Source organism: Hemicordylus capensis, chromosome 1 (genome assembly GCF_027244095.1).
Source record: "Hemicordylus capensis ecotype Gifberg chromosome 1, rHemCap1.1.pri, whole genome shotgun sequence".
NCBI lineage: Eukaryota > Metazoa > Chordata > Lepidosauria > Squamata > Cordylidae > Hemicordylus > Hemicordylus capensis.
In genome coordinates this window covers 195,456,901-195,483,713 of record NC_069657.1, presented here as the reverse complement: position 1 = coordinate 195,483,713, position 26,813 = coordinate 195,456,901, and the positions used below count along the sequence as shown (strand labels likewise).

At 42.2% G+C, this 26,813-nt stretch overlaps 1 protein-coding gene across 6 annotated transcripts in view; it reads right to left on the bottom strand.

Moving 5' to 3' along the window:
• The window catches only part of UBR3 (ubiquitin protein ligase E3 component n-recognin 3), a 198,117-nt gene that overhangs the window by 58,241 nt on the left and 113,063 nt on the right, over positions 1-26,813 (bottom strand). For 4 of the 6 annotated variants that reach the window (XM_053265271.1, XM_053265289.1, XM_053265317.1 and 1 more), the window contains 6 exons: positions 25,527-25,676; positions 24,797-24,930; positions 19,333-19,443; positions 11,197-11,409; positions 10,398-10,534; positions 498-583 (listed from right to left, as the gene is read on the bottom strand). In XM_053265271.1, the coding sequence (XP_053121246.1) occupies positions 498-583; positions 10,398-10,534; positions 11,197-11,409; positions 19,333-19,443; positions 24,797-24,930; positions 25,527-25,676 (831 nt within the window). The remainder of the gene's footprint in view (positions 1-497; positions 584-10,397; positions 10,535-11,196; positions 11,410-19,332; positions 19,444-24,796; positions 24,931-25,526; positions 25,677-26,813) is intronic. The other 2 variants (XM_053265280.1, XM_053265299.1) reach the window with 1 other exon arrangement.

Genomic DNA, 26,813 nt, shown 5'->3' with positions numbered 1-26,813 from the left:
TGAAGCAGAACACAAAATTTGGGGCCCATCTCTTTCCAAATTGTTGTATATCTGCAAAGTGGGGAGAGAAGGAGAAAGGACATCTCTTATCCAAAAACCTTGCATTCACTAAGCAGTTCTCATTTTGCCCTCTGCCTGTCCTATAGAGCAATTTGAACACTGCATAGGAGGCCAGAAAGCTCCTACAAGTCAAAAAACTGCTCCACCTGCCTGAGTAGCATCTGCATTGAGCATCTGCTATTTTCAGAATGGGAGACTGAGATTTTCTGAACGGGAGACTGACTGCTCCAGTGATAGGCTAGCTTGTGTGTCCATTACAAAGATCACAAGCTACAGGTCGGGAAATAATTTGCTTGTAAATCTGAAATGTTAAACAACTAGTGGGGAAAACACAACCAGGGCGGGGAGGGGGGATTCTTCAAAATATTCTAAATTTCACCGTATGAGCAGCTGCTATTTAAATAGATCCAAATTATATTGAGACTTGGTATACATACGTAAACATGACCTCTTTCCAGCTGTGCTTGCACCTCCTAGACAAAGATTGCCTCCCCGATGAACCAGTTCAAGTTCCAAGTTTGTCCTGTTTAAAAAAAAGGGGGGGGGGGAGATAGTCTATTTATACTATTTATAAAGAGCCCCTATAAGTTTACATTAACCTTGGTCAGGCCAGTCACAACTAGCAGACTTCTCTCTCTTTTTTTAAAGGTTGTGTTTTTTAAAGTGTTTTGCAACTAGAAAACATTGTAGTTCTCATCCTGTACAGCATGACTACTGCAGAAGTAATTCTATAAAATCAGATGTACTTTTTATGTATACAAGTTTCTAGGCATGCTTTAGAAATGTTAATTTTTTAATTTAAAAGTCACGCTGCCTGCATGCTGGCTATTTGTCAGTTAGAGGTGTGTGGTTGGAGCCCCGCGACTCGTTAGGATAAGCTGCTACTGCTAAAAAGCTTCCAAGTCTGTGTGCTCCCATTTTCTGTGCTTTGGTGTGGAGCTCTGATGGCACAATCATGGAGAGCTGGTCTTGTGGTAGCAAGCATGACTTGTCCCCTTAGCTAAGCAGGGTCTGCCCTGGTACCATATGAAAGGAAGACTTGATGTGTGAGCACTGTAAGATATTCCCCTTAGGGGATGGAGTCGCTCTGGGAAGAGCAGAAGGTTCCAAGTTCCCTCCCTGGCATCTCCAAGATAGGGCTGAGAGAGACTCCTGCCTGCAACCTTGGAGAATCCCTGTGAAGACAATACTGAGTGAGATGGACCTATGGTCTGATTCAGTATATGGCACCTTCCTCTGTTCCTAAAATAAAAATAAAAGAACCCCCCTCCCCCAGACCAGTTTAGGAATTACATTTTGGAGAGAAATTTCAACCTGTGTGTGTCAAAGTACATATGTGTCCTCCCCTACAAGGAGAAAGAAATTACATGCACAGTATTTAATTCAGTATCTTTATGATCACCTGATTTTAAACCACCATATTAGGCAAAATTAGCCTGGAACACAACACATTGTCCCCAGAAATATTGGTGTTTAAAATCCTAATGAACATGGTACAGTACAACTGATTTGTCATTTTCTCCCCAAGGGACATGCAAGAACCCAAATCTCACCGCCTAAACAGGCCCTTCAGTGTGCTGTGCTAGTTGAATTCTCAGAATTGAAACACTGGAGTTTAGCTACCCAAAAGAATGCAAGGAACTCGGAAATATTTCATTAAAATGTTTTGCAAAAATTCTAGCTGTATCAGTCGGAAGATTTTTTCCCCATAGAGAGTGTTTGTTAAAATATATTTGCACACTACTAAAATAGTTACATTTCAAAATATTAATATCCCTAAGTTTGCAGACTATGTCACCAATTTTGAAGGAATGCTTTAATCCTCCCCACTCCAGGAAAAAGCAATTTAACATTGGTAATGTTTCTGCTCTGAGCTCCATCTGGTTGCTGCTGATAAGGGCATCTGTGTGACAAGGGAATTTTCCACTCTTCAGGCAATTTGCAGTGCTCACTGAACTTCTAAAAACCTACCAGTAAAGAAGCTGGGACATAAATTTAATAGTAGTGGACAGAATAAAAAACGCTAATCATATATTAGTTCATCATGGGAATATTAATGAGACCGATGTTTATTTTCACAAATCTTTTAATTTTACTAATTTGCTCCCTGTAATAAACTGCCTACTTTTCCTATAGCCAAGAGATGTGCTCGATAGTGATTGGAAATATTTTCGCTGGTCCAGTTTGTTAGATATCAATGACCCCTACCATTGCTTTTTTGCAACATATATCCATTACAAACCATATCCATACGGTTAATGCAAAAAAAAAAATTCTGTAAGAACTAACTTCAAGTACAGTTCTGAATGAGCAAGATGTATTTGACATAGCAACGACTGAAGCTCATCTCTTCCTCCTCTCTAGTAGGAGGCAGCTACTAAAAACTGTCTTCCCCAGTGGAACTGTACATCACTCCTTCTCAAAGCTGTTCAGTCTTCATAAGTCCTCTGAGATGTCATGTGCCTCCCCACATGATCATTCACATATTCCTAATAGTTCCTAATATTCCTAATTCACATGTTCCCCACGTGTATCATTCACATATTCCTAATAGCTGTATTTATGCAAACTTCCCTGCCATTTCTAAGTGAAGACTATTGCTCCACTGAAAACCAATAACTGTATCATATGGATGTCCTTGTCAACATTTTCCCCACCAAAACTGCATGATAGTTTAAGGGTCTTTGAAGACATTCTTTTCCAGGGGAACAAAACATCCCTCTCGTAATACTATAAAACTGCTGGCTTTCTCTATAAAACTTTCTCTGTAAAACTGCTGGCCCCATTGCATAATATCTCACCCTCTCCTGGGAAACAGAGTAACTGTGGTATTAGAGGTAGCATTACTTGGGGGGAAGTGGCACTTGGAAGTGGCATGGATAGGCAGGAGAATGAACTAGTGACAAGCCAGATCATGCATCATCATGAGTACCAGTGACAGTAGCACAACCACTATCTTAAAGGTGAAACTGCACAATACATGCACCTGATGTATCAAGAATGACCATTTCTCAATAGCTCCCATAAATATCATGATTTACAGTCAAAAGGGGCCCTTTCTGGAGTAATGTGGTCTGGCAGAATCTGTCTATATATACTAACCAGGAGAAGGCAAGTGTCTGGAAAGGGCAACTGTTTATTTATTTATTGCATTTATATCCCACTCTTCCTCCAAGGAGCCCAGAGCTGTGAACATGGTTATGTTTGTCCTCACAACAACCCTGTGAGGTAGACTAGACTGAAAGTTAAGTGACTGGCCCAGAGTCACCCAGTAAGTTTCATGGCTGAATGGGGATTTGGTCTTCCTGGTCCTAGTCCAACACAGTAACCACTGCATCACACTGGTTATCTTTATCTTTTATCTCTAAGCATCCTCCCAGATGCAGGACAGAAACATAGGCAAACTACTTACAGTTAGTGCTGCAGTACAACAGCTTCACAAAAATGATTTGGGCACTATTTACCACTATTGCCAAAGCAGTCCTACATGCAGACATACATATTGAATGAATATAAAAAGGAGTATTGGTCATTCACCGTGAAAGCTTCTTCTTTCTGCTAGATTTGAGGACATCTCACATGGGTTATGCTTCCCATGTGGTAGAGACAGGACAAATTCAAATCAGTAAAAGCCTTTAAGAGGCCGGGAAAGATAGCCCCTTCCAGTTTGGTTTAACCAAGTCCAGCTATAAGAGGAGTAAGGAGAGATGTAGACATGAACAACATCAATGAAAGAATAAAACAGAAATATTCATACTAATAGCCATGGATGCCTGTAGGGTGGGTCGAGATGTCCTCAAATCCAGCAGCAAAGTGGTGAGTGACCAATGCTCCTTTCTCAGCTGCTGGATGAGGACATCTCACCTGGGACATGCCACAACTAACAGACCTCGGGTGGGGGGGGCATCCCCAGCTACTGGGTTGGAAGAACATGTTGGAATACACAACTGCTGTTGGTGGTCTGATAGGACCAGTGCACATCTAATTTGTGGTGCTGAGTCAATGTGGATGGAGATGGCAGACTTACAGGTCTCTTCTAGAGGAGCACTAGTGGAGAAAGCCGCTGAGGTGGCCGCTGATCTCATAGAATGCACTCTCAACTTGAGCGGAGGAGGTAGGCTTTGTACCTCATATGCATGCGCTATGCACGCCTTTATCCACCTGGTGGTAGTGGATGTTGAAGCTTGTTGTCCCATGGCCAATGGTAGGAATGACACAAGAAGAGCTTCTATGGATCTGAAGAACTACGTTCTAGACAGGTAAGTTTTGAGGCATCGGACAACGTCCAGTTTAGGCCATTCCTTTTCCTTAGGATGTGAAGGTTTGGGACAGAAGGATGGGAGAATCATGTCCTGTGGAAGATGGATGCCACCATGGGGAGCACTGATTGGTCAGGAATCAGTCGCACCGAGTCTGAAGAGAAGATGCAGAGTCTAGGATGAGCAGAGAGTGAGCGCAACTTGGATACCTTTCTAGCAATTGTTATGGTTATGGGGAAAGGGAGCTTTAGAGACAATATGCGCAGTGGTATAGAGCGTATTGGTTCAAAAGGAGGTGCATGGAGAACTTGCAGGACTTTGTGAAGGTCCCAGGAGGGGAATCTGTGGCTTACTGGGGGAGAAGAAATTGCGGCACCTTGCAGGAAGTGTCAAAGGTGGGGGTGTGATTGCAACCCTTGTTTTTTGGTTGGAGCCAGTAGCATTACTAGGGCTGCTGCATGGCGTTTCAGGGTATTGGCCCTAATGCCTTTGTCTAAACTGTTGTGGAGGAAAAGCAGAAGTTTAGGGATGCTGCAACTTTCAACTGTTTGTTTCTCTAGCACCAATGTAGGAAGACCTGCCATGTATTTTGGTAAATCCTGTTGGTGGACTCCCATCTGGATGCCATGATAGTATCGAGTACTGTCAGGGCTGTTTGCAATCGTGCATCCTCCTGTGCATCTGCTACCGTGAGGTGGTGTTGGAAGGAACCTCCTCCGAGTCGAGGCCCTGCCCCCCTTCCCACAGTGCTGGTGAAGACCCAGTGGTCTGAGGTGGGCTGCTCTCGGTCGCGTGCACCAGAATCATGTGATGTTGGATATTACCGGGCTGTGCCATTGTTCCCTTCTTTCTCAGGACCAAGATATCCAAAGTGCCCTTCCTGATTGGCTTCAAGGGGAGGAGAGGGATTAAGAAGGAAAGAAATAAAGATACTTTTTTTTAAAAAGGTGGAACAAAGAGAAACAAAGGAGGAGTTAAAGTAGTGAAAAAACTAGCTTTTATTTAAAATTGAAGAAGATAGCAAGAAAACAAACAAAGGAAGAGCTAGGAGTTAGGTGGGGAGACCTTCTCTGGAGCGATAGCAAGACAAGCCGAAATGGGAGGGGCTATCCTTCCTGGACTCTTAAAGGCTTTTACCGATTTGAATTTGTCCTGTCTCTGGAGCACACGGGAAGCATAATCCAAATGAGATATCCTCATCCAGCAGCTGACAACATCTATTTTCACTGCATACTCCCATGATAAATATAACTAATGGTTTTCTAAGAATGTCCAGAACATCAACACAAGATCTGATTATATGCTTCAGACAACAAAGCAGATATTGAAATAGCCATCAATGTAATAGCTCTTGATGGCTCTTGAAATAGCCATCAGTGTAAGCTGGAGTTCTAGCTGAATAATTCTACATCCAGAGCAGCTCTTTGCTGCTGTTATGCAGTTGCACTAGCATAAGGGCGTAGCACAATGATGTTGTGCAAAAAACCAATGTCTATTCCAGACTAGTTCTTATGTTTGCAGAAGATGACAACATGTTGCACAACCTTTCACGGGTCTCAGAGAAGGCATTCCACTAGTAGCTGAACAACACTGTGGAGCACCACAACTTCACGCAACTCCATAAAATTCTTAAATGCATACTTTTCTTGTTGTGTAAACACAACACTAGACTGGATGTTAAAGCCAATATATATGTACAATGTCCCTGGGAATGGGGACCTGGAGCAGATTTAGGAAAACTGTGGTAAAAACAAGAGGCATAATTCTACAATTTAATGGTAAGAAAATATCCCCCTAATTCATACCCCTTGCACAGTCTGTATCTAAATGGCGAGGCAGGCATATTTTGAGATTTCCCATTTCCAAGGCCACTTCCTGTGTGTCATTTTTGTGCATCAGTACCAAACTGTAAACACATGCATCTGAAACTACATTCAAATCTCACATAGTCCTCTGTGTACCACCCTCTCACAGTGTTTCAGCATGCTTTTCATCTGATCCTTAAAATGCTTAAAGGTGACCCTTCATAAGTGCAGGCTCAAACACTGCCTCAAATGCATTGTTTTCCTCTGCAGTGATCCGCTCACATGATGAGAATACAGAACAACACAGTTCTCTTGTTAAGCAGGCCTTCATTGTAACCTCTGCCAGGGTTACATAGCTTGCTTCCTGTCAGACACTCATGCCTCTGTGTGTCCTCCTCGAGGATGAATTCGAGCCTCGTTTCTCTTAATGCTGTTAAGGTCATGCTATTCTGTTGAACTAATTAAATAACCTGCAGGGAAATTATCCATTTTAGAAGTAAAATGGACAAGCCAGGATCATAGTGTTGTTGCTGTGAAGCCCATTCAGATATATGGCTAACTATACAACTAGCCACCTAATGGTGCAGCAGGGAAATGACCTGATTAGCAAGACAGAGGTTGCCGGTTCGAATCCCCACTGGTATGTTTCCCAGACTATGGGAAACACCTATATTTGGCAGCAGTGATATAGGAAGATGCTGAAAGGCATCATCTCATACTGCGTGGGAGATGGCAATGGTAAACTCCTCCTGTATTCTACCAAAGAAAAGCCACAGGGCTCTGTGGTCGCCAGGAGTCAACATCAACTTGACAGCATACTTTACCTTTATACAACAAAACTTGTAGAACATAGCTGTCCGACACAATGAGAAAATGTATCGGTACTTTTCTTTTTTTAAAAGCAGGTCTGTTTAGGGGTGTGCAAACAGATTCGAATCCGAACCAGTTCGGTATTGAACCAGTTCAGTTTGAAGGTTAGGGGGCGAGCCAAACCACCCTTGGTTTGGCTCGATCCCGGACTGAACCACCACCACCCCTCAGTTTGCAGGTTCATCTAACAATCTGGGGGGGGGAATCCCCCCATTTTTAAACTTACCCCCTCTGGGGGGCTTCTCCAAGTTAGCAGGGAGAGGGTCCACAGAGGACCCCCCTCGCCCCGCTGGCCTTCCTTTTTGTAAAAATCACCTGCTTCGGGCATCTTTGGCCCTTTCTGGGCTTATTCACCGGCACAGCAGCCATTTGGGAGGCTGCCCTACCAAGGAATAGGCCCGGAAAGGGCCAAAGATGCCCAAACCAGGTGCTTTTTACAAAAAGGAAGACCAGTGGGGGGAGGGGGGACCTCCGTGGACCCCCACCCGCCACTTTGGAGAAGCCCTCCAGAGGGGGTAAATTTAAAAGGGGGGAATCAAAATTGTTTGAATCCCCCCAAACTGAACCAAATGGGGGGTTGGGGTTTTGAAGGGGGCCAAAACCAAACTGGCCCAGTTTGGTTTGAAGTTGAACGGAGCCAGGCCAGGTGGGTTTGTGCACACCCCTAGTGCTGTTCACTCAAAAAAAAAAAAAAAATTAAAAGAAAATGGAAAAAACCACCAGCTAGGTTCCATGACCACAATCAGAAGTTTTGGGAATGGACTGAACTGTTTTTGGAAATGCACTTTGATACGTACTTGAATGATTAGGCCAGAGAAAAAATTACACCACACCTGCAGCAATGATAGTTTCAGGCTTTATTTAGTCCATGTATAATAATTTTTGCTAAAAATATATAGTCTGTTTATTATAGTTTTATGAGATGTAGTGGTAGTAGTTCTGTGGTTAACTACTTGGAAGGAAGGAAAAGAGAAAGCTGCAATTAAAGAGATTCTTTTCCATTAGTCTGTCTACACAGTGTGGCTGCAAGATTATTGTATGCATTTCCTCTCATCAAGTTGATTAACTAAATGGTTCAACAGCCGAAAGTACAGCAAGCAGAGATCATTCTGGTGTTATCATTTTGGCCAAGGAGGTCTTAGTTTCCTAACTTTGCCTCATCTCAGCCACTATGGCAATTCTCATCTACAAGGATTTGCTGCCTCAGAGACCAATATTTCATTCACAGCTAGGAGTTGCTACAGCTGATGACCTGGACATTGATGTATAGCAGCAGGCTGTTCATCAGGGTGACTAAAACATTGCCATGTGCTTGCAAACAGTCCACCAACAAGGTCTACAATAATACTTGGCAGCCCTTTGTTAGAAGATAGCATGGAAGACAGATAGCTCTAGAAATAGCTACTTAATACATATTTTAATTTTATTTTTATTTTCTGAACTGCTCAGGTAGATTTTTGATGTATTAAAAAATGAGTATATAAAATAAATAGGGTGTCTACTCTCCAGGGCACCTGAACCATAAGGGGAATAAAAGGCACTTGATGATTTTTCTTGAGGTGCAAGCATAGCTATCTGCCCAGAACCAAATTTTTGTCAGAATCCAGTCTTGCCCAGAACTTGACTGAACTTCCTCTGGGGTTCAGAGGTTCAGTCAACTCCTGCAGCACCCTCTAGCACAAATCAGGATCCCATGGTGACCTCTGCCTTTGAGGGACAGCTAGAGCTCACAACTCTTATAGAGACTCCTTCTGAGGAATCTGAGATCTCAGGGGATCTCATACACCTCCATCTGGGCCCCTGACCCTCCTCTAGTCCCTCCATCACCCCAGGGACACAAAGAGCATCAGTAGCAATGAAGTCTAGAACCAGTGGAGGAACACCCACCTAGCTGCCCAAGGCATTTCTTTCCATGAGCCTACTCAGGGAAGAAACCAAGGGAAGGAGGAACCAAGCCCCAGTGCAGGACCTGGAATGAGACCCAACTAAGTCTAGGAGGGGGTGGGGCTTTTATCAGCTCCTCATTATCACCCAGGCACAGGTGCAACAGCTTTACACCAAGAGCTCCTTCAAAGCCAGCTCCCAAGCCTATTCCTTTATCTCCTGCTTCCCCATCCAGGTCCTCAGGTTCTGCCCTCTAGTTCCAGCCTGCCACTCCATCATCTCCCTCCTGCATCCTGCATAGCTCCTGCTCTGACAATCCCAGCTATGTGCAGGGACCCCCAGTTCTAACTACAGTTATCCTGCCCCAGACCTCAAGAAGCATGGAGCTGGCCCTGACCAGATGGACCATTCCAAATCTGTGCTATGAAAAAGCTCGTGCTGTGAAATGTGAACTGCTTTAAAAAGTCAAAAATTCAACTGCATTAGTACAAGCCCCTGGTAGCAGCCTAAGCATCTCTTTGGATCTTATAAGCAACAGTTCAATATTATTTTAGTTATAAGACGATAGCTCTTATACAAATTAGAACCCTGATCTCAAGTCATTTTAGCTATTGATTAGGAATGTTTTAGTGCAATGGATTATTCCTTTCTACAGAGGTTTGTACAATCATATTTCATACTTTAAGAGATCTTAAGTCCTATGATGCTGTGATTAATGCCACTCTCCTGACATTTCTTACTTTAAAAAAAAACACCCTCCCAGCAATAAGCAACCATCTCTGGAGCAAGAGGTTTCAGGACTGCAGTATGCATTTCCCAGCTGGCTCAGGTTCTTAATATTTTTATAAAGGTCAAAGTATGAAGTCATTCATCAATCTGGTTAAAAAAAAAAAACCCTCACTGCTCTTCTGCATAGTTTCAGTGGTTCAGTCACAAAAGAATGGCTTGCTGAAGGTTCAAGAAAAGGTTGCTAGTTCTCCTCCTGCAACATACTCACATGCACCAGTAACTTTGATGGAGTGTTCTGTAAAGGAAGTAGTGCCTCACAATATCTCCACTGACGTGCAAATCAATTGGTGAAATGTGATATCAAGAAAAAAACCTCTACATCAAAAGTTTACTGAAGAATAAGTAAATTGTCTGCGGCAAATGGGTGCACACACGATACCACTTAAGAAATACTAAAATCTAAAAAAGCTTTGCTAGTGAAATGGTGGGGGGGGGGTCCAATATTCTCAATGAAAGACATCATGAGACATTTGTCCTAACCCATTTTGAAAGGGTTAACACCTCTATAATGTGAAGTCATGGATCTTAAGGACATGGTATAACACAAGATATGCACAGGTCTGACTTTATGCATGTATCAGATATCTTTCCCTTCAGAACCCACCTAGTCAAGGAAATTATGCCAAGATACAGAGGGGGGTGGGAGGAGCAAGTAATCAATCTATTTGGCCAATAAAGTAACAAACAAGTGACAAAAAGAAAGAATATATGGAATAGATGCCTTACTCACCTGGCTACAGAATACATGAAGAGGAAATCGTTGTCTGGTGAACCAGGAGACTTGCTATAGTCAGTATATTTCTTCTGGGTAGTACTTTTGATATCTTTCATCACAGACTCCATTTCTTTACTTAAATTGGTTTCTGACTGTACAAAAAAAAATTACACAAGAGGCTGATTATTCAACTGGGCATTCACTAGAATTGCTTAACAAGAACATAACATAGAACTTTTAAAGCACCAACACTTTACAAGTGAAAGTAGTGTTTTAAGACACCTCTAACTAGCAAGATCACTGCTAAGGCTCAAGTGCTCTAAAAGGTTTAACTTTGACTACATCTTCTTGAATGTCACTGTGAAACTCAAAAATGAATAATACATGTAAAAGCCACAGTGAAATGAATAATCTATTCCTTTAAATATTCTCTTAACTGACACATTTTAAATGGCTCCCAGTCAGAAGTGAATGAAGCTTTATATTATAAAGAAATTACAAGTTCCAAGTAATGCAGTTCACTTCTGTATAAAGCGAGAAGCTGAAAAGCATGAATTAATGACCAATACATATGTACATCAGAAATATGGGAGTAAAATGCTTACATAATCATATCCTATTTTAAAGGTGATGTAATAGAACCTAACTGTTGAAATGTTAATGTTATTTAAGCTCTTAAGTGTTTAATAGAGAAATGGGAGAGAACATTCAAGCTTTTAAATTCTATAAAATGTAATGAGTCATGGAGGAAGAAAGAGAAAATGAAAAAGGCTGAGAAGTGGAGACAAAATTAACAAGGATCTTTCTGCCTTACACTGATGCTTACTGGGAAAGTTCCCAGCTGCTCTTGAAGCTCTTCCACCTCCTTTATGAGATCTTGCATATTCTTGTTACTGTGACACTGCCAAAGGGTTCTCTCCATATTGTTGCCAGGATAACATGGAAGGACGCTGTTAGCAAATTGCCTACACAGAGGACAAGTAAATTCTCCTTTGTCCACTGAGAAACCCTGGAGAACCTGGTCATTCTAAAAGAAAGAAAGAAAGAAAGAAAGATACAAGTTAATTCTGAAGCAGCAAGCAATATTAATCTCAAACATTTTAGAGATGGCAGGATCAGAAATAAGGCAAAAGTTATCCAGCTACAAGTAAAAATGTTGTGTGTGTCACACCCATGGAACGTATGCTTCTAATTACTCAGATATCTTTGTTTCTAAGATATTTGTTTCTACATATTGCTAAGAAAATGCAAACGGGTATAAGGGAGTATCAAGAAGGTAGAATTCAAAGGGCAGAATACTTGACCCTTTCCTATGCCTGCTGTTTCTCCCTCTAAACGCCCCCTGCCATTTTTTCCCATTACCCACCCACCCCAATCTGGGCACCTGACTCGCCTTAAATAGTACCACGCTGTAGTCATGGAAGCGGAGCATGGGCGCCTTGAGGAGCTGCGGCATTCTACCCGTGAGGATCCTGCACAGGAGCAATACCCATTTCTTATGGATCTTAACGGATCACAATCCAGACCAGGAGATAATTTGCAGAGGAGAATAAACAAGAGCAGGAAAATTAAATGCCTTCCTTCCAGTGATTCTCTCCTGCAAATGCCCCTCCATCCACCACAGGATCTAGGTTTGCAGTACCTGACAGATACCTGTTTTGGCAACATGACTGCCATTAAAATGTTCTGCTTCATCCAAAGCCAATGTGTTACCTCTGCTAACTGAGCAAAGAGGCACCTTTTAAAGTGGTGGATCTCATATTAAGCAAGGGGAGAGCAAAAACAAGTCGCTCACCTGTAACTTTTGATCTGGTAGAGATCCGTCGACATCCATAAGAATGGGGTTCTGCGCCTGCACAGGACCCTCGTGGTAGAATGCCGCAGCTCATCATGGCGACTGAGCCCCTCCTCCATGCCCACAGTGTGCTATTTAAAGGCGGGCCGGCACCAGGTTCCTCAGTTCTTAGATGAGCGCCATGGAGGACGATCATCCGGCATCAGGTGAGTTCATCATTGAAGGAGAATAGCCTGCACATTCTGAAAACACACATAGTAGAAACACTACTGCAGAGGGGTGGTCCGGGAGGGTCTTATGGATGTCGATGGATCTCTAGCAGATCAAAGGTTACAGGTGAGCAACCTGTTTATCTAGATCGAGATCCACTGAAATCCATAAGAATGGGTGTTAAGCTAGCACCCAATGGAAGGAGGGTACAGTAGTAGCTATTATAACACTCGCTTTAAAACACTTCTCCCGAAGCTCGCCTCAGCAGCAATGCACAGATAAATGGCCTAATGCTTGATGAAAGGTAACTCTTTGGACCAAGCTGATGCTTTACAGATGCTTTTGAAGGCTACCCCTGACAGGTGTGCAGCTGATGAAGTGTAGACACGGGTAGAGTAGACCTTAATTGTTTCAGGTGGTTTCATATCCTTTTTTTTGTAGGCCAGCATAATGAGCTCGACTAGCCATCTGAACATTCTTTGTCTGGAGATGCAGGTGCCTTTATTACGACCTTTGAATGCTACAAAAGATGCTTGGTGGAACTAAATCCTTTAGTACGGTCCAGGTAATACAGAAGTGCCCTGCGCACATCCAAAGAGTGTATCGCACATTCCAAAGGTGTAGAAGGATCCCTGAAGAATGTGGGGAGAACAATATCTTGACTGAGGTGAAATTCAGATACCACCTTGGGTACAAAGTCAGGATCCAAATGCATGAGCACCTTATCAGGATAGATCCTAGTGTATGGGGAGTCAATCCTCAAAGCTGTCAGTTCACTAACATGCTTTAGCATAGTTATGACCAGTAGGAAGGCCATTTTTAAAGTTACCAGATTGATGGAAGTAGTACCCATTGGTTCAAATGGGCTCTGGGTCAATGCTGAGAGAACCAAGGGTATGCTCCACGGTTCCACAGGAGTACAAATAGGTGGGTATGCATTCATGAGGCCTTTTAGGAAGGTTCTACTTTCCAGTTGTGAGAAAAGAGTCTTACCACCACAGCCTGGATGTTTGGAAGAGAGTGCTACCAAATGAACTTTAAAGGATACATTAGCCATAACCTGTGATTTCAAGATAGTCAAAATAGAGGAGTATGTCCTTAATGGTAGCTTGCTTAGGGTGAAAACCATGTGCCCTGGCATAGGTCTTAAAATGCAGTCATTTGCCAAAGTAATTACGCCTGGTGGAAGGTTTCCTATGGTTGAGAAGTATGTTGCTCAGAAGCCTATTCGCCATGCCATCAGATGGAGTGTATGTCTGGGTGAAGATTATGACCATTGTCTCATGTCAAAAGATCTAGTTTTTGTGGCAATCTCTGGTACTGGTTTCCCGACAGTTTGAGTACCTGTGGAAACCATGGTTGCCTTGGCCACCATGGAGTCACTAGAATGAAGGATGTTGGAGTTGCCAGGAGACCTGCCACCACACGGCTGATCAATGGGCATGGTGGTAACATGTACGGCATCTCTCAAGACCAGTCCATCTGGAAGGTCTCCCTCAGTGATTGCGGGTCTTGAACAAAAATGTGTTTGCATTTTGTGTTTTCCGAAGTTGTTAACAGGTCTATGGTGGGGCTCATCTAGATGTTGAAGTGTGCAGCAATATATTCCATTTTGATCTCCCTCTCATGTTGCTGCAGTTGCGCAAATGTGCAACTCAGTTCATCCTCTAGGACATTGTCTAGACCTTTTATGTGGATGGCTACTGGGTGAACCTGATGCACCAGTGCCACAGTTGGAGGCTGATAGCGCAGAGGGTCTGTCTCACTGTTCCACTCTGGTGGTTGATGTAAGCCAGTGCAGTGGTATTGTCCAACTGCACCTGTACAACTTTGCCTTGTAGAAATGGGAGGAAGGCCTTCATTGCTTGGAAGATGGCTAGCAACTCTAAAATGTTGGTGTGAAACTAAATTTGATGTGGTGTGCACTTGCCTGATGGTTCTCTCAGTGGGGCCCCCAACCCAGCAGAGATGCATCTGGTGTCAAACAAATTGAGGGAGTTAGCATCTGAAAAGGAACTCCCTCTAAGAGATCGTTTGCTCACCATGAAAGGGAGTGTAGTATCTGAACAAGCAACAACACCAGCTTCGCAATCCCATCCAGAAGAATGCATCCAGATGGATGAATTTCCAGAGGCTTTGTTGACTGTCTAAGTTTGGATGAAAAACTGATAGAAACCAAAGTTGCAGCTTTAACATCTTCAAATTTGCATAATGCTGTGTTGCAGGACACCATGAGGCCCAAGAGCCATTGGTTGAGTCATGCTAGCTGATGGACATTGTCAGAATTAATGGATCAGGTCCCTGATACACTCGTACCGTACTTCCGGTATGTAAGCCTTCTTAGTCTCTGTGTTCAAGATTGCTCCAATGTAGTTGATGATGCAAGAGCAGTTTTAGATGGGATTTTTCCCAGTTGACTTGGATCCCCAAGTCTTGGAGAAGATTTAAAACATACTGTGTGTGTCTGAGAAAGTATCTCTTCTTGATCTTTTGACATCAAGAACCAATCATCCAAGTACAGATATATTGCTATACCCTGTGTCTTCAGATGGGCCGCTACAACAGCCATACATTTGGTAAATACCCTTGGGGCGGTAGAAGGTCCGAAGGGTAAGAACTTGTATTGGTACACTTGTTCGCCCACATCTTAAATACTTCCTGCGTTGTTCCCTTATGCTGATATGAAAATGTGTCTTTCAGATCCAGCGCTGCAAGACAATTCTCTCGATAGAGAAGAGGTAGGATCTCCTGCAATGATATCATGAGAAATTTCCTTACATAGACAAGTTTGTTCAGGTAGTGTAAGTCCATGATGGGACAGATCTTGCCATCCCTCTTCGGGATCTGAAAATAACTTGAGTAAAAATCTTCCCATCTGTGCCCCAACACACAGGGGTGATTGCACTCTTTTCCAACTCCTTCACTTCCTCCTGTAACAACAGGTACAGTTGAGTGAACTTCATTCCTGAAAAGTATGGGGTCATTTTGAACTCTATGGTGTATCCAAAAGACATGATCTTCAGGACCCAGCAGTCCAATGCTATGTGGTGCCATGCAGGGGCATGGCATGCCAGTCTGCTAGAATCGTGAACTGGCGAAAGGGATGGGATTGTGAAGCTGGTGTAGTTGCTTGCTTGCCAAGATGTTAATACCTCTGGTGGCTGGAATGGGAAGTTGTGTAGAGGTGACAATAGGAGGTCCTGTTCCTCAAAGATGTTTTTGAGGCTCCACTAGTTTCATGTGTTGGGACTGGATGACTTTTCCTTTTCCTTGATAGGAGCACTTAGGAACATAGGAAACTGCCATATACTGAGTCAGACCATTGGTCTATCTAGCTCAGTATTGTCTTCACAGACTGGCAGCGGCTTCTCCAAGGTTGCAGGCAGGAATCTCTCTCAGCCCTATCTTGGAGAAGTCAGGGAGGGAACTTGAAACCTTCTGCTCTTCCCAGAGCGGCTTCATCCCCTGAGGGGAATCTCTTGCAGTGCTCACACATCAAGTCTCCCATTCAGATGCAACCAGGGCAGACCCTGCTTAGCTATGGGGACAAGTCATGCTTGATACAACAAGACCAGCTCTCCTCTCCTGGGATATGGGTGGTATTGTTTTTTGAAATCACAGCACTCCTGTTGTCTGAATGAAGGCTTCTGTCTGGAGTATGAGTGATATTTTGCCCCATAAGAAGAAGTCCAAGTTAAGATGGTAAAGGTCTTAGCAGTGAACTTGGACTTCTTTAATTGCTCCATTGTGGAGTCGGTTGTTTCACTGAAAAGGCCCTTACCATCAAAGGGTAAGCCCTCAATCTTCTCTTCCATATCACTCTGAAGAAAAGTGGACCAAAGCAATGCATATCTCCCTAGTGAGGCCACTGGAGTCATGGAGCGAGACTCTGATTCGGCAAGATGTTTTGCTGTGCTCAACTGTTGAGTGAGCGCAGCTGATTTTTTCAAGGTTTGTTGATATCTTAAATTCTTCAGGCGACAGAGTGTCTAAGTCATTCTGAAGGGCTTCCCACAGGCCATGCTTATACTTGGCTGGTGCAGGCTGAATAATTAGTGATCTTAATTGATAAACAAGACGTGGAATAGATATTCCTCCCTAAGAGATCCATTTTCCTCCCTTCTTTAGCTGCAGGAGTCGTGTGGTTTCGCCCAGATTTTGCTGAGGTGGCAGTCGAAGACCAGGGAGTTCGGAGCAGGATGCTTTAGTAGGTACATATTGTCCTTTTCCTGGATGCAATATAAACTTTCCAAATGTTTGGAGGCTGAGGTTGATGTATGAACAACCTCCCATGCACACTTTTCTGCCATGGAGATTAGAGGGAGAACAGAGAGAGCCACAGGTTGGGTTGTTTGTGTCTTGACCATAAAATTATAGACAGGATTGTCTATGGTGGCTAGTTCAGATTTCAAGTCCAAACCCAGAGCCTCCACCATTTCCCTAACATGTTTGTGGTAGGCTTTCATTTCTTCGTTAGGGGAGACATCGGTAGAAGGTGGCACATTGGTAGGAGGATCTGTCAAATTGTCCGGATCTTCCAAATCCAATTCAAAGTCAGAGGGACCATGATGGTCCTAAGGTGACCTAGTTGGGGAAAGTGGAATGTACTTTTGAGTATCAGAAGTAGATCTCACAGGTGGCGGAGGCTGATAACGTGTTTGAGTCCCCACATCCAAGCACGGAGGTTTTGGTAGTGGTGGGGCTGTCTGCATTGTTGTAGACACCTGAGTAGAAGCAATGGTCTGTGTAGCCACAGAAGTCAGTATAACAGGTCTGTTCGGTAAAGCTGGTGCATCCCTACTTGCCAAGGTGTTTATTTCCAAAGAAGAAGAAAGGGGATGGTAAGTCTTTGAAGGAGTGGACTTCCATGGTCTTCCATCCTGATAGTCATATGGAGCACCAGGAGAGGAGGCTACTAAAGCAGCCCTCACAAGAATTGAACCCGCTGCTGAAGCAAAAAACTTTCTGAAGAACTCTCCGATGAGGAGCGACAGACCGAGGTCCGAATGCAACAGCGGTCAAAAAGAATTGAGGAACATGGTGCTGGCCTGCCTTTAAATAGCACGCTGTGCATGTGGAGATGGGGCTCGGTCACCACAACGAGCTGCGGCATTCTACTGAGAACCCCATTCTTATGGATCTTGATGGATCTCGATCCAGATCTGCCTCTTATCCAATCCCAGCACAGTATCCTTCCAGTAGCTGTTGCTGGGGCCTACCTTACATTTCTTTTAAGACTGTGAGCCCTTATGGAACAGGGAACCATCTTATTTATTTATTATTTATTTTTCTACATAAACCATTTTGAGAATTTTTGTCAAAAGTGGCATATAAGTAGCAGCAGTATGTTGTGTAGTAGCTAGAATGTGAGGTCCAGACATGACAAACCAAACTAAGAGGCTCACTGGATAGTCTTAGGGCAAGTCCATTTCTCAATCTAACGTTTTGTGATTAGAAACACTTAAGCACTCTGAGCACTTAAGAAGAGGGGGATATAACAAACTAATAAAAAATTATTTAAATCACATAGGTTGTATAATTTATATGTATTCTAGATTGCCAACAAATTCAGAAGGAATTAAAAAAGAAAGGTGCCGTGTAAAAAAGGAAAGCTTCAAAAGAGCCTGTAATTAACAAGTAATCCCTATAGTAGTTTTTGAATTATGGCAGTGAATATGCTTTAGCTTCCATTGCTTGTAAGCAAGCCCCCCTCCCTATAGTTCTCTAAAAGATCCTAGATCTCCAGTCATTTTATCACACTGGTAGAGTTAACATTTGTAAAAATTAAAGAGAAGTCTGAATCCAGAAGGTTATGCTGAGACTGGTTCAGATGCCTGCGGTACAAAAAAACAAAACAAAAACAGTGCATCATTTTTCTCTTGGGGGGGGGAGGGGAATGGTGTTGTCATATCTACAGAGAAGTGAACATTAGTGAGGAACTTCAGAAGTAGTCTACCCTAGATAACCACCAAGCCGTTGTTTGACAGGATGCTGCAGCCCTGATTTAAAGACCACCGAGCCTACCTAGGCCACTCTGAGCATGGTGACTCTTAATAGCTACTCGATTCTTGGTGTCACAAGCCATTTCACTTCAGGGATGTGAAAGGCATGTTCATCTTTGAATAAGGTAGGTTAAGTCAGGAGAGAAACAGACTAAGCTGAAGGATGAACAGGTCTTCCAACTGCTCCATCAACTTGCACTCCCTCCCCACCCCTGGTACTGCTCATTTGCCAGTTCTTTGGCTCCCATCACTACACAGATAAACAAATAGCACTGAATAATCCTTAACAAATTAAACACCAAAACCTACATTTAATAATTATTCCTATATACAAGATATCCAAGCTCATCATTACATTTCTATCCATATGAATATAAATTGCACTGAGTAACATGGTCCCAGATTTAATATTCCAATGCACAACTTGCATGAATAAGCATATTCTCCACTGCATAAGGATATACAAGGTTTCTTTCTCTCTAACTCTGACTTAGATACACAGAAGACAAAGACGAATTTAAGACAACCCCTTTAAACAATGCAGGTTAAATACAGGTTATACCAGTATTTACCCAAAAAGAAGATACCTCTGGATATAAGATGCCACACACAACCCCCTCCAATTTCTAACAACAAAGAACTTGGGGGGAAAACCTAATCTTTGATTCAGGTAAATACAGTGGCTTTAAAGGGGAGATTAGAAAAATAGGTGGTGGACAGACCTATCAATAGCTACTAGCCATGACCGTGAAACAAAACCTCCATGAGACAGTATGCTCTGAATATCAGGATGAAGCCCCCAACACTCGGATGAATTTGCAGCACCTCCCACCCGGTGCTGTGCAAAGTCAGCTGCTCCCAACGCGGCCATCTCTGTGCCATTCCAGTGCCGGGAAAGTGCACTTATGGAGAACAAAACCAGAAAACTTCCATTTTAACTTACCCGTAATGATTCCATGTAGGATTTATGACAATCTATGTGTAGTGTATGCCCACAAGTTTGTACATACACACCTCCTTCCCAGCCAATTGACACTGATTGCAGACAGGAGCTCTTTAAAAAAGGAAAACAAGAAGAGAGAATTAATATATGTATACCACTGTTTAAAAACACAGGACAATGTTCTTATACTCAATTCATCTACATAACTTCATTTTGTCTTGAATAAAAGTGGGTGTTGTAAGTGGTCACTGCCAACTCTTTAAGATATGGCTTCTAGAATAATTACAAGTAATACAAAAAGTTTCTTGAAGTACATGCACATGTGAAATAAGCTTCTTAGCAAGCTTCTCAGTCAGAGTTTATTTCACTCACGTAAGGATCATATTTCCCCACTGCTCAAGGAAAATCTTTGCCCTTGGGAAGAAACAAGAAGGACCTGAATGGGCTTTCTGCCATTTTCCAGGCACATTGTGCCATGTTGCAGTTTCATGGTATGGAAGAAAGAATGATACAAATACAACAAATATTTATATACTGCTCTTCAACAAAAGTTCCCAGAGCAGTTAAATTAAGAACAAGATTTCCAGCAATGAGGCTGAAACTGCCTTAGCAGTATCTCAGGCAACAAGATGACACCCAAATCTACTTCTCCATGTCAGCTTCTTCAGGAGGTGGCATAACTTCCCTAAATGCTTGCCTGGAGGCAGTAATGGGCTGGATGAGGGAGAATAAACTGAAACTGAATCCAGATAAGACAGAGTTACTTATTGTGCAGGGTCAGAACTCTAGAGATGATTTTGATCTCCCTGTTCTAGATGGGGTCACACTTCCCCAAAAGGAACAGGTTTGCAATCTGGGAGTACTTCTGGATCCACACCTCTCCCTGGTTTCTCAGGTTAAGGAGGTGGCCAGTGGTGCTTTCTATCAGCTTCGGCTGATACGCCAGCTGCGTCCGTTTCTTGAGATGAACAATCTCAAAACAGTGGTACATTTGTTGGTAACCTCCAGACTTGACTTCTGCAATGCGCTCTATGTGGGGCTGCCTTTGTACGTAGTCTGGAAGCTTCAGTTGGTATAGAATGCGGTGGCCAGGTTGGTCTCTGGGTCATCTCGGAGAGACCACATCACTCCTATGTTGATAGAGTTACACTGGCTGCCAATAGGTTTCCGGGCAAAATACAAAGTGCTTGTCAAAACTTATAAAGCCCTAAATGGCTTAGGCCCTGGGTATCTAAAAGAACATCTTCTTCATTATGATCCCCACCGCCCATTGAGGTCGTCCGGAGAGGTCCATCTCCAGTTGCCGCCAGCTTGGCTGGTGGCCACATGGGGACGGGCTTTCTCAGTTGCTGCCCCGAGACTGTGGAATGCGCTCCCTACTGAGATGCGATCCTCCCCATTTCTGACAATTTTTTGAAAGCATTTGAAAACCCACCTCTTCACCCAAGCTTTTTCTGTTTTTAAAATTTTTAAGGTTTTAATTTGTGGCTGATTTTTAAATAGTTAAATTGTTTTAAGTTTTTTGTATATATTTTAACTTGTTTTATACTATTGTTAAGTGCCCAGAGACAAAAGTATGGGGCGGTGTACAAATGTAATAAACAAACAAACAATCAAACAAGAGGCTCTTGGAGATGAACCGAGAGGCGGCAAGGGCAGCTCCCCAATGCTCTGCCAACCCACAGCCGCCTTCACAACTGCCGTGGCTGCAACACACCAGAGAAAGGAAGCTGAGAGGAAGTGGTGCCCTCGAGACCCACCCCTGCTCTCACCCTGCCTTGGCCCCCCTGCTACATATTGGATTAGATGTAACAGTGATGACAAGAGTGCTTGAAACGGACAGGATTTGCAGTAGAATTCATATGGCCAGACAGCCTCACTCCCCACCCATCACCAACTACAGCTTTTCACACCTCCACCATCAAAAAACCGAAGTCCATCATCTCACAGTCCCATGGAAGGTTAAACACACTATTGGCAGAAGCTGCATTTACAGTATTCTAGTTTAGTTAATAAATAACCCAACACATGGTGTATTATGGGAGCAGTAACAGTAAGCTCCATGGTGTTGTTGCCTTACATAATGGCAATCTCTTAGCCATCACTTGCATTACCAACCTTATCAACCAAGGAGCGGGCTCCAGATCAAGGCAACCCTCTTGGAGGCATGTGGCTGGACTCTGCAACCTCTGGGCCTAAGATGAAGTTACTGGAAGAGGCAGATAACTCACTGGTTCTTTGTCTGGCTCTCCTCTATGCAACTTGCGATATGGAAAGGGAGTATGACCCATGAAGCTGCTCTGTACACAGGTCACTCAACTACCTGGGGCTGGACACATTATGGTTTAAAGCATTACCCACTTTTGGAGCTCCCACGTGTTAAGATGATCGTCCAAGGCCCTTTAGTGTTGACTGTAGAAAGAGCCTTTTTCACTGTGACGCCCACTTTTGGAATGTTCTCCTCCGGTAGGCTTGCCTGGTGCCAAATCTAAGGGCTTCCAGAGGAAAGGACCTTTTATATTAGCCTTTTCTTATTTATTATTATTTATTTTATTTATTCGATTTCTATACCGCCCTTCCAAAAATGGCTCAGGGTGGTTTACACAGAGAAATAGCAAATAAATAGGATGGATCCTTGTCCCCAAAGGCCTCACAATCTAAAAAGAAACATAAGACAGACACCAGCAACAGTCACTGGAGGTACTGTGCTGGATAGGGGGTGGATAGGGCCAGTTACTCTCCCCCTGCTAAATAAAAGAGAATCACCACGTTAAAAGGTGCCTCTTTGCCAAGTTAGCGGGGTAACCATTTAACCATTTGGTCCTGTATTGCCTGCTGATTTCACAACATCTATGCAAAGGCAGGTTTTGGTATAATTTTGAATCTTTATTATATAGAATTGTAAGGCACCTTGAAAACTCACAGAATTGAAAAGCAAGACAGCGGTTTACATATAAATAAAGCTCTCCTTGCTGCTTTGCCTTACAGAAAGACAAGGCTCTTGCTTTTAGCCTCTCTAGGCACACCAGACTATAGGCCCATCCACACTTGTAAAATGAGTGTACACTGTACACAGGTACAGATCTGTACACAGGTACAGTCATTCACATGTTATGCTGAACGCAGGTACAGAAACACACTTCCTATCTGTACCATGCATTTGAAGGGCCTGTATCCAGGTTCACTTTAAAAATGAACACAGCTAGTCATTCACACAAGCAAACATCTGTACACTCATACAATGTACAGACATCTGTACACATGTACAACATAATGTATGAATTGGGCTTATGCTAACTGCTAGAGGGAGGAAAAACAGATGTTCATCTTTTCTCTTAAAGTGTGTGAAGGGGGATGGACTTGGGCACTAGGCCTTGTTTTCTCTTTAGACAAACTGACAAGAGAATAGTCTAGTCTTCTCGAGATACCTGCTTTCTGACTGACCCTGTCTAGTCACCAGAGGAAAGGGGATTGCCCCCATATGCTTTTAGGGGTGTCCTGAGAGAAAGAGTGGGATTTCACTTCTGCCTTTTGATTTTTGAAATGTAGTTAATTGTTTCTCAGTGAAACCCTCAAGCAAATACAGGTACAGATATAAACCTTGTCTTATTGAAAGAAGTCTGGAGAACCGTCTGATATATACACACCAACTATGGTATTGGCTGTTTTTGAAACACAATCAATCTTTACCTTTTAGCAAAATATGTAGTTTCCATTTTACAGCGTGCAAACAATGTTTACAAGTAAAGTAAAATTCTCCCTTGAAGTCCCCTTTAACAATTGCTACTATAGAAAGAACACCTACTACGGAGGCAACACTGATCAACAGGATTTTTTTTTATTGCTTAGCTCAGCTGAACAAACTATTCAAGGGATTAACAGAGGTTTCAATTTTTATGCCAATAGAAATTTAAGGATTAATTCTTTCCTGCTGTGACCATTTTAGCACAGTAATGATCTAGAAAGCTGAAAGAAAGCAAAAAGAGCTGATCTAACTAATTTCTGAATTGGACCAGGCATTTTCAAACTAAAACAGAAATAGCATTATTTTGTAAAGTAATAATCTAATTTCCAAGGACAAAGGACACCAATTGCACACAAGACTGTGCTTCAGAAAGATCTAGTATGGTGTATAAATCTTCTTCCAGTGTTAGAACACACCATCTATCTTTTACATACAGCGTTCCATTAATACATTTGTGCTTGTACAAGCCAAACATTAATACTGGCAAAAGGTTACTTCTGAACTTGACAGAACATTAGCAAATACGGAAGTACTATAAGCACAAAACAGGCCAACCTACTTATCAGATGAGGACCAGTATAGGACAGAATATAGCCCAAGAAATTCATAGCATAGAGTAGCTCTCAGATATTTTTTGTTGTTCTGCCAAACAGCCAAACATATAGGAAGTGTTCTGGGTAACTGGTGTGGGTGAAAACAGTCATGCCTATCCTCTTTGCCCTTAATCCGACAAGAGAGAAGATAAGGATGGAGCCAACAATAGTAAGAATACTATTGTCTACTATAAAAAACCAGGTTATGACTCAGATGCTCCACAGGATGCTCCACAACATTTGAGTCATACAAAACAACTAGAAATAACAAATGTTTTAATCAAGAGTCATGCTTTGCAACTAGCATTTGGGGCTCTTCCTAACTTTTTAATTAAATGATGATGTGACAATGAAAAAGAGTTGTCTTATACATATATAGCTGGCAAATTTTATATGTTTTCATACTGAGCTAGGAAGGGAGCAAAGCTTTTAAAATTTTGAAAAACAAAATCAAGATAAACACAGATTTTCTCCCTTCAACTTGCATGCAGCTCACTCAAAAATATGCTGTTTTCTATACTTTTCTGCATAACAGCTAGGTCAGCTTTTTTCTTAATTCAATATATTACACGAAATAAACATTTTAAAAATCCAAAAATGAATACCTTAATTAGTATTCAAACTAGCTGTCTTCACTCTTGCTAGTCTTTGCTGAAATAAAGCCTGAATAATTTGAAGAGTAGCGTACATTGAACTTAAGTGTAGTTTTGTTTTATCCTCTTGAATCAACTACATCAAACTTCCTATACTGTTCCACCGTGAAGGATCTGCTCATTAAAGTTGCTTGTACCTAGTTCTGGAGAATTCCCTTCTTCCCCCGAAGATCCTTGTGTCCCACCACACCCTGGTCTCTAAGTATGTCAGAGTAAAATTTATTTAACCTTTTAAAAAAAAATTCTATCACTAGTACACCTGTTTTACAGATGAGTTATTATGACCAAAATAGATTCTTCCACCAGGCCACAAGCTAACTTCACAGCTAAGCTGACACTATTAAACTAAATATTGTTTAATAAATAGAATACTAAGTAACTGTAACACCATATTATTGTTCATGTAACTTAAACAAAACTTTTCTAAGAAAGGGTGCTATCTTGCTGCAAAACAAAACAAAACACCAACTCACATCTTTAAAGAACTGCTGTAAAGTTGCTAGTCGTGCTTCATATACTGCTGCACACGTATCCCAAGGGTATATCTGCTCCTTTTCAGAGGTCGGTAGCTTCTTAGGCTCAGTACTATTGCGGCACTGTCCCAAAACTGTGCAGGGAAAGAAGAAGATCCCAGGAGTAAACCAGGCAGCAGAGGTCTGGTAAAGGTCATCCTAGGCAGTTCTACTTTTTATGCATGTATGTTAGAGAAGGGAGTTGGTGCTCATTGTTGGTCAGAATTGGTTTCAGATGTGATTAAGAGATTTGGGAGTAACCTGAAGGGCCAGCAATATTACACAAACCGTTAAACATTATATTTTGCTTTAACAGATTTCTATACTCTCAGGCAGCCAGTTACTCACTCTCCCTAATTATTCGACCACAGGAGAATGTGGCAGAAAGACCGCAAGTATCACATGCCTTGTTTTCCATCCCCCATAGAAAAAGTCATTATTCATCTCTCATCAGAGGAAAGCACACACACACAGGTTGTACTTCTCATAATGGAGTATCTAGCTGAACCCAATGTGCCTGTTTAACTGAAAGAGGTTGGGGAATATAACTATGTGGTCTCTCAAAGCTCCTTTGAAGTATAGCCAACACTAGCTGCCATTAGAACATCCTCAGTTCTACAGAGATGTTTTTCAGTTTAGTGGTAAACTGTTTTCTTTCTTATGCCATGCAAGTTTGTTTCTTCAGGCATACCTGAAGAGGCCTGTAAGAGTACAACTAATCCTGCTGGTCGATCTTCAGTAGAAGGGCCACTCTGTCCACAAATAACACAGTCATACACTGCTTCAGAAACATGCTGTTCAGATGTTGCTATCTCCATAGCAATCTCTCCATCTGGCGATTCTGAGGAATAGGTGGAGACAAAGAAAAAGAAAAATTAATAAGCAAGAGTCAACACTTGTGAAGAAATCGTTAAAAATGCAACTACTTTATTTGAACCATGATAAAATGCAATCTATTGTTGTTGCTTTTCCCATTTCAGGGTGCTTCACATGTTTAACTTTTCCTGTGCAAAGTTTAATCACCATGCTAAAATAAACATGTACTTTAACATCTGGATGGCAACTTTTTGACTACAAATAGAGATTGGAGAGCTGCTGCATGTACCAGTTTTACAATCTCTAGAACTGCAGCTTGAAATAAAGAATGCCAACATTCATGCTAAAAGAAGATTGAGTATTAATCTACTGACTTTGCAACATATTAATTAGATTTGCAGTACAAATCTATTTAATGTATTAAGTGGACAATCTGTGAATAATATTGGTGTTCATCTTTTCTTCTCATAAATACTCATGCATACAATCTTCTCTTAACTGAAGATTCAATTAAGCATACACCTAAGTTTAGACTCCACAAGTTTTCACTAAAATTCAATAAAATTGACATTAAGAGATACAGGATACACAGATGAAAGGTAACGAGGACTATTTTTACCAGAGTCTCTTTAATTATAAATCACAACTCTTTAGATTCAGCATAAACCATCTTTTCAAAGGGGATACTTAAAACATCAAGTCTGCTGTGACATGCAGAAAGAGGCACATGGAGTGTTTTGTCCTTGTCTCAAGCAGAGATGTGTGTTTTCTGGAAACTTTTGAACTGGAACGTTTTTCCTATGCATTTTTCTCATTCGAATAAGCATACTCACACCCTCTCCAAATCCAGTACCTGGAAATTCTCCTTTTGTAACTTAAAGTTTTCCCGCCTATGGGACTTTATATCTAAGCAAAGTATATGAAAGGGCAGGACTGCAGAGTTTTAGTGCTAGATCTCTGGTTTGGACTCTACACTGAGCTGCAGGGTCTAGAACTGCTGAGCTGAAATCACTACCCTTGAGCATTCCTTGAGTAGGATTGTTGTGGGGAAGCCTGTACTGGATGGCTCTGTATACTCTTGGAACCCAGAGCTTTTGAGTCACTCTCTGTGTGGGCCTGCCATGGGGGAATCCCTGTGCTCAACTGCTTGAGAGCCTGATAG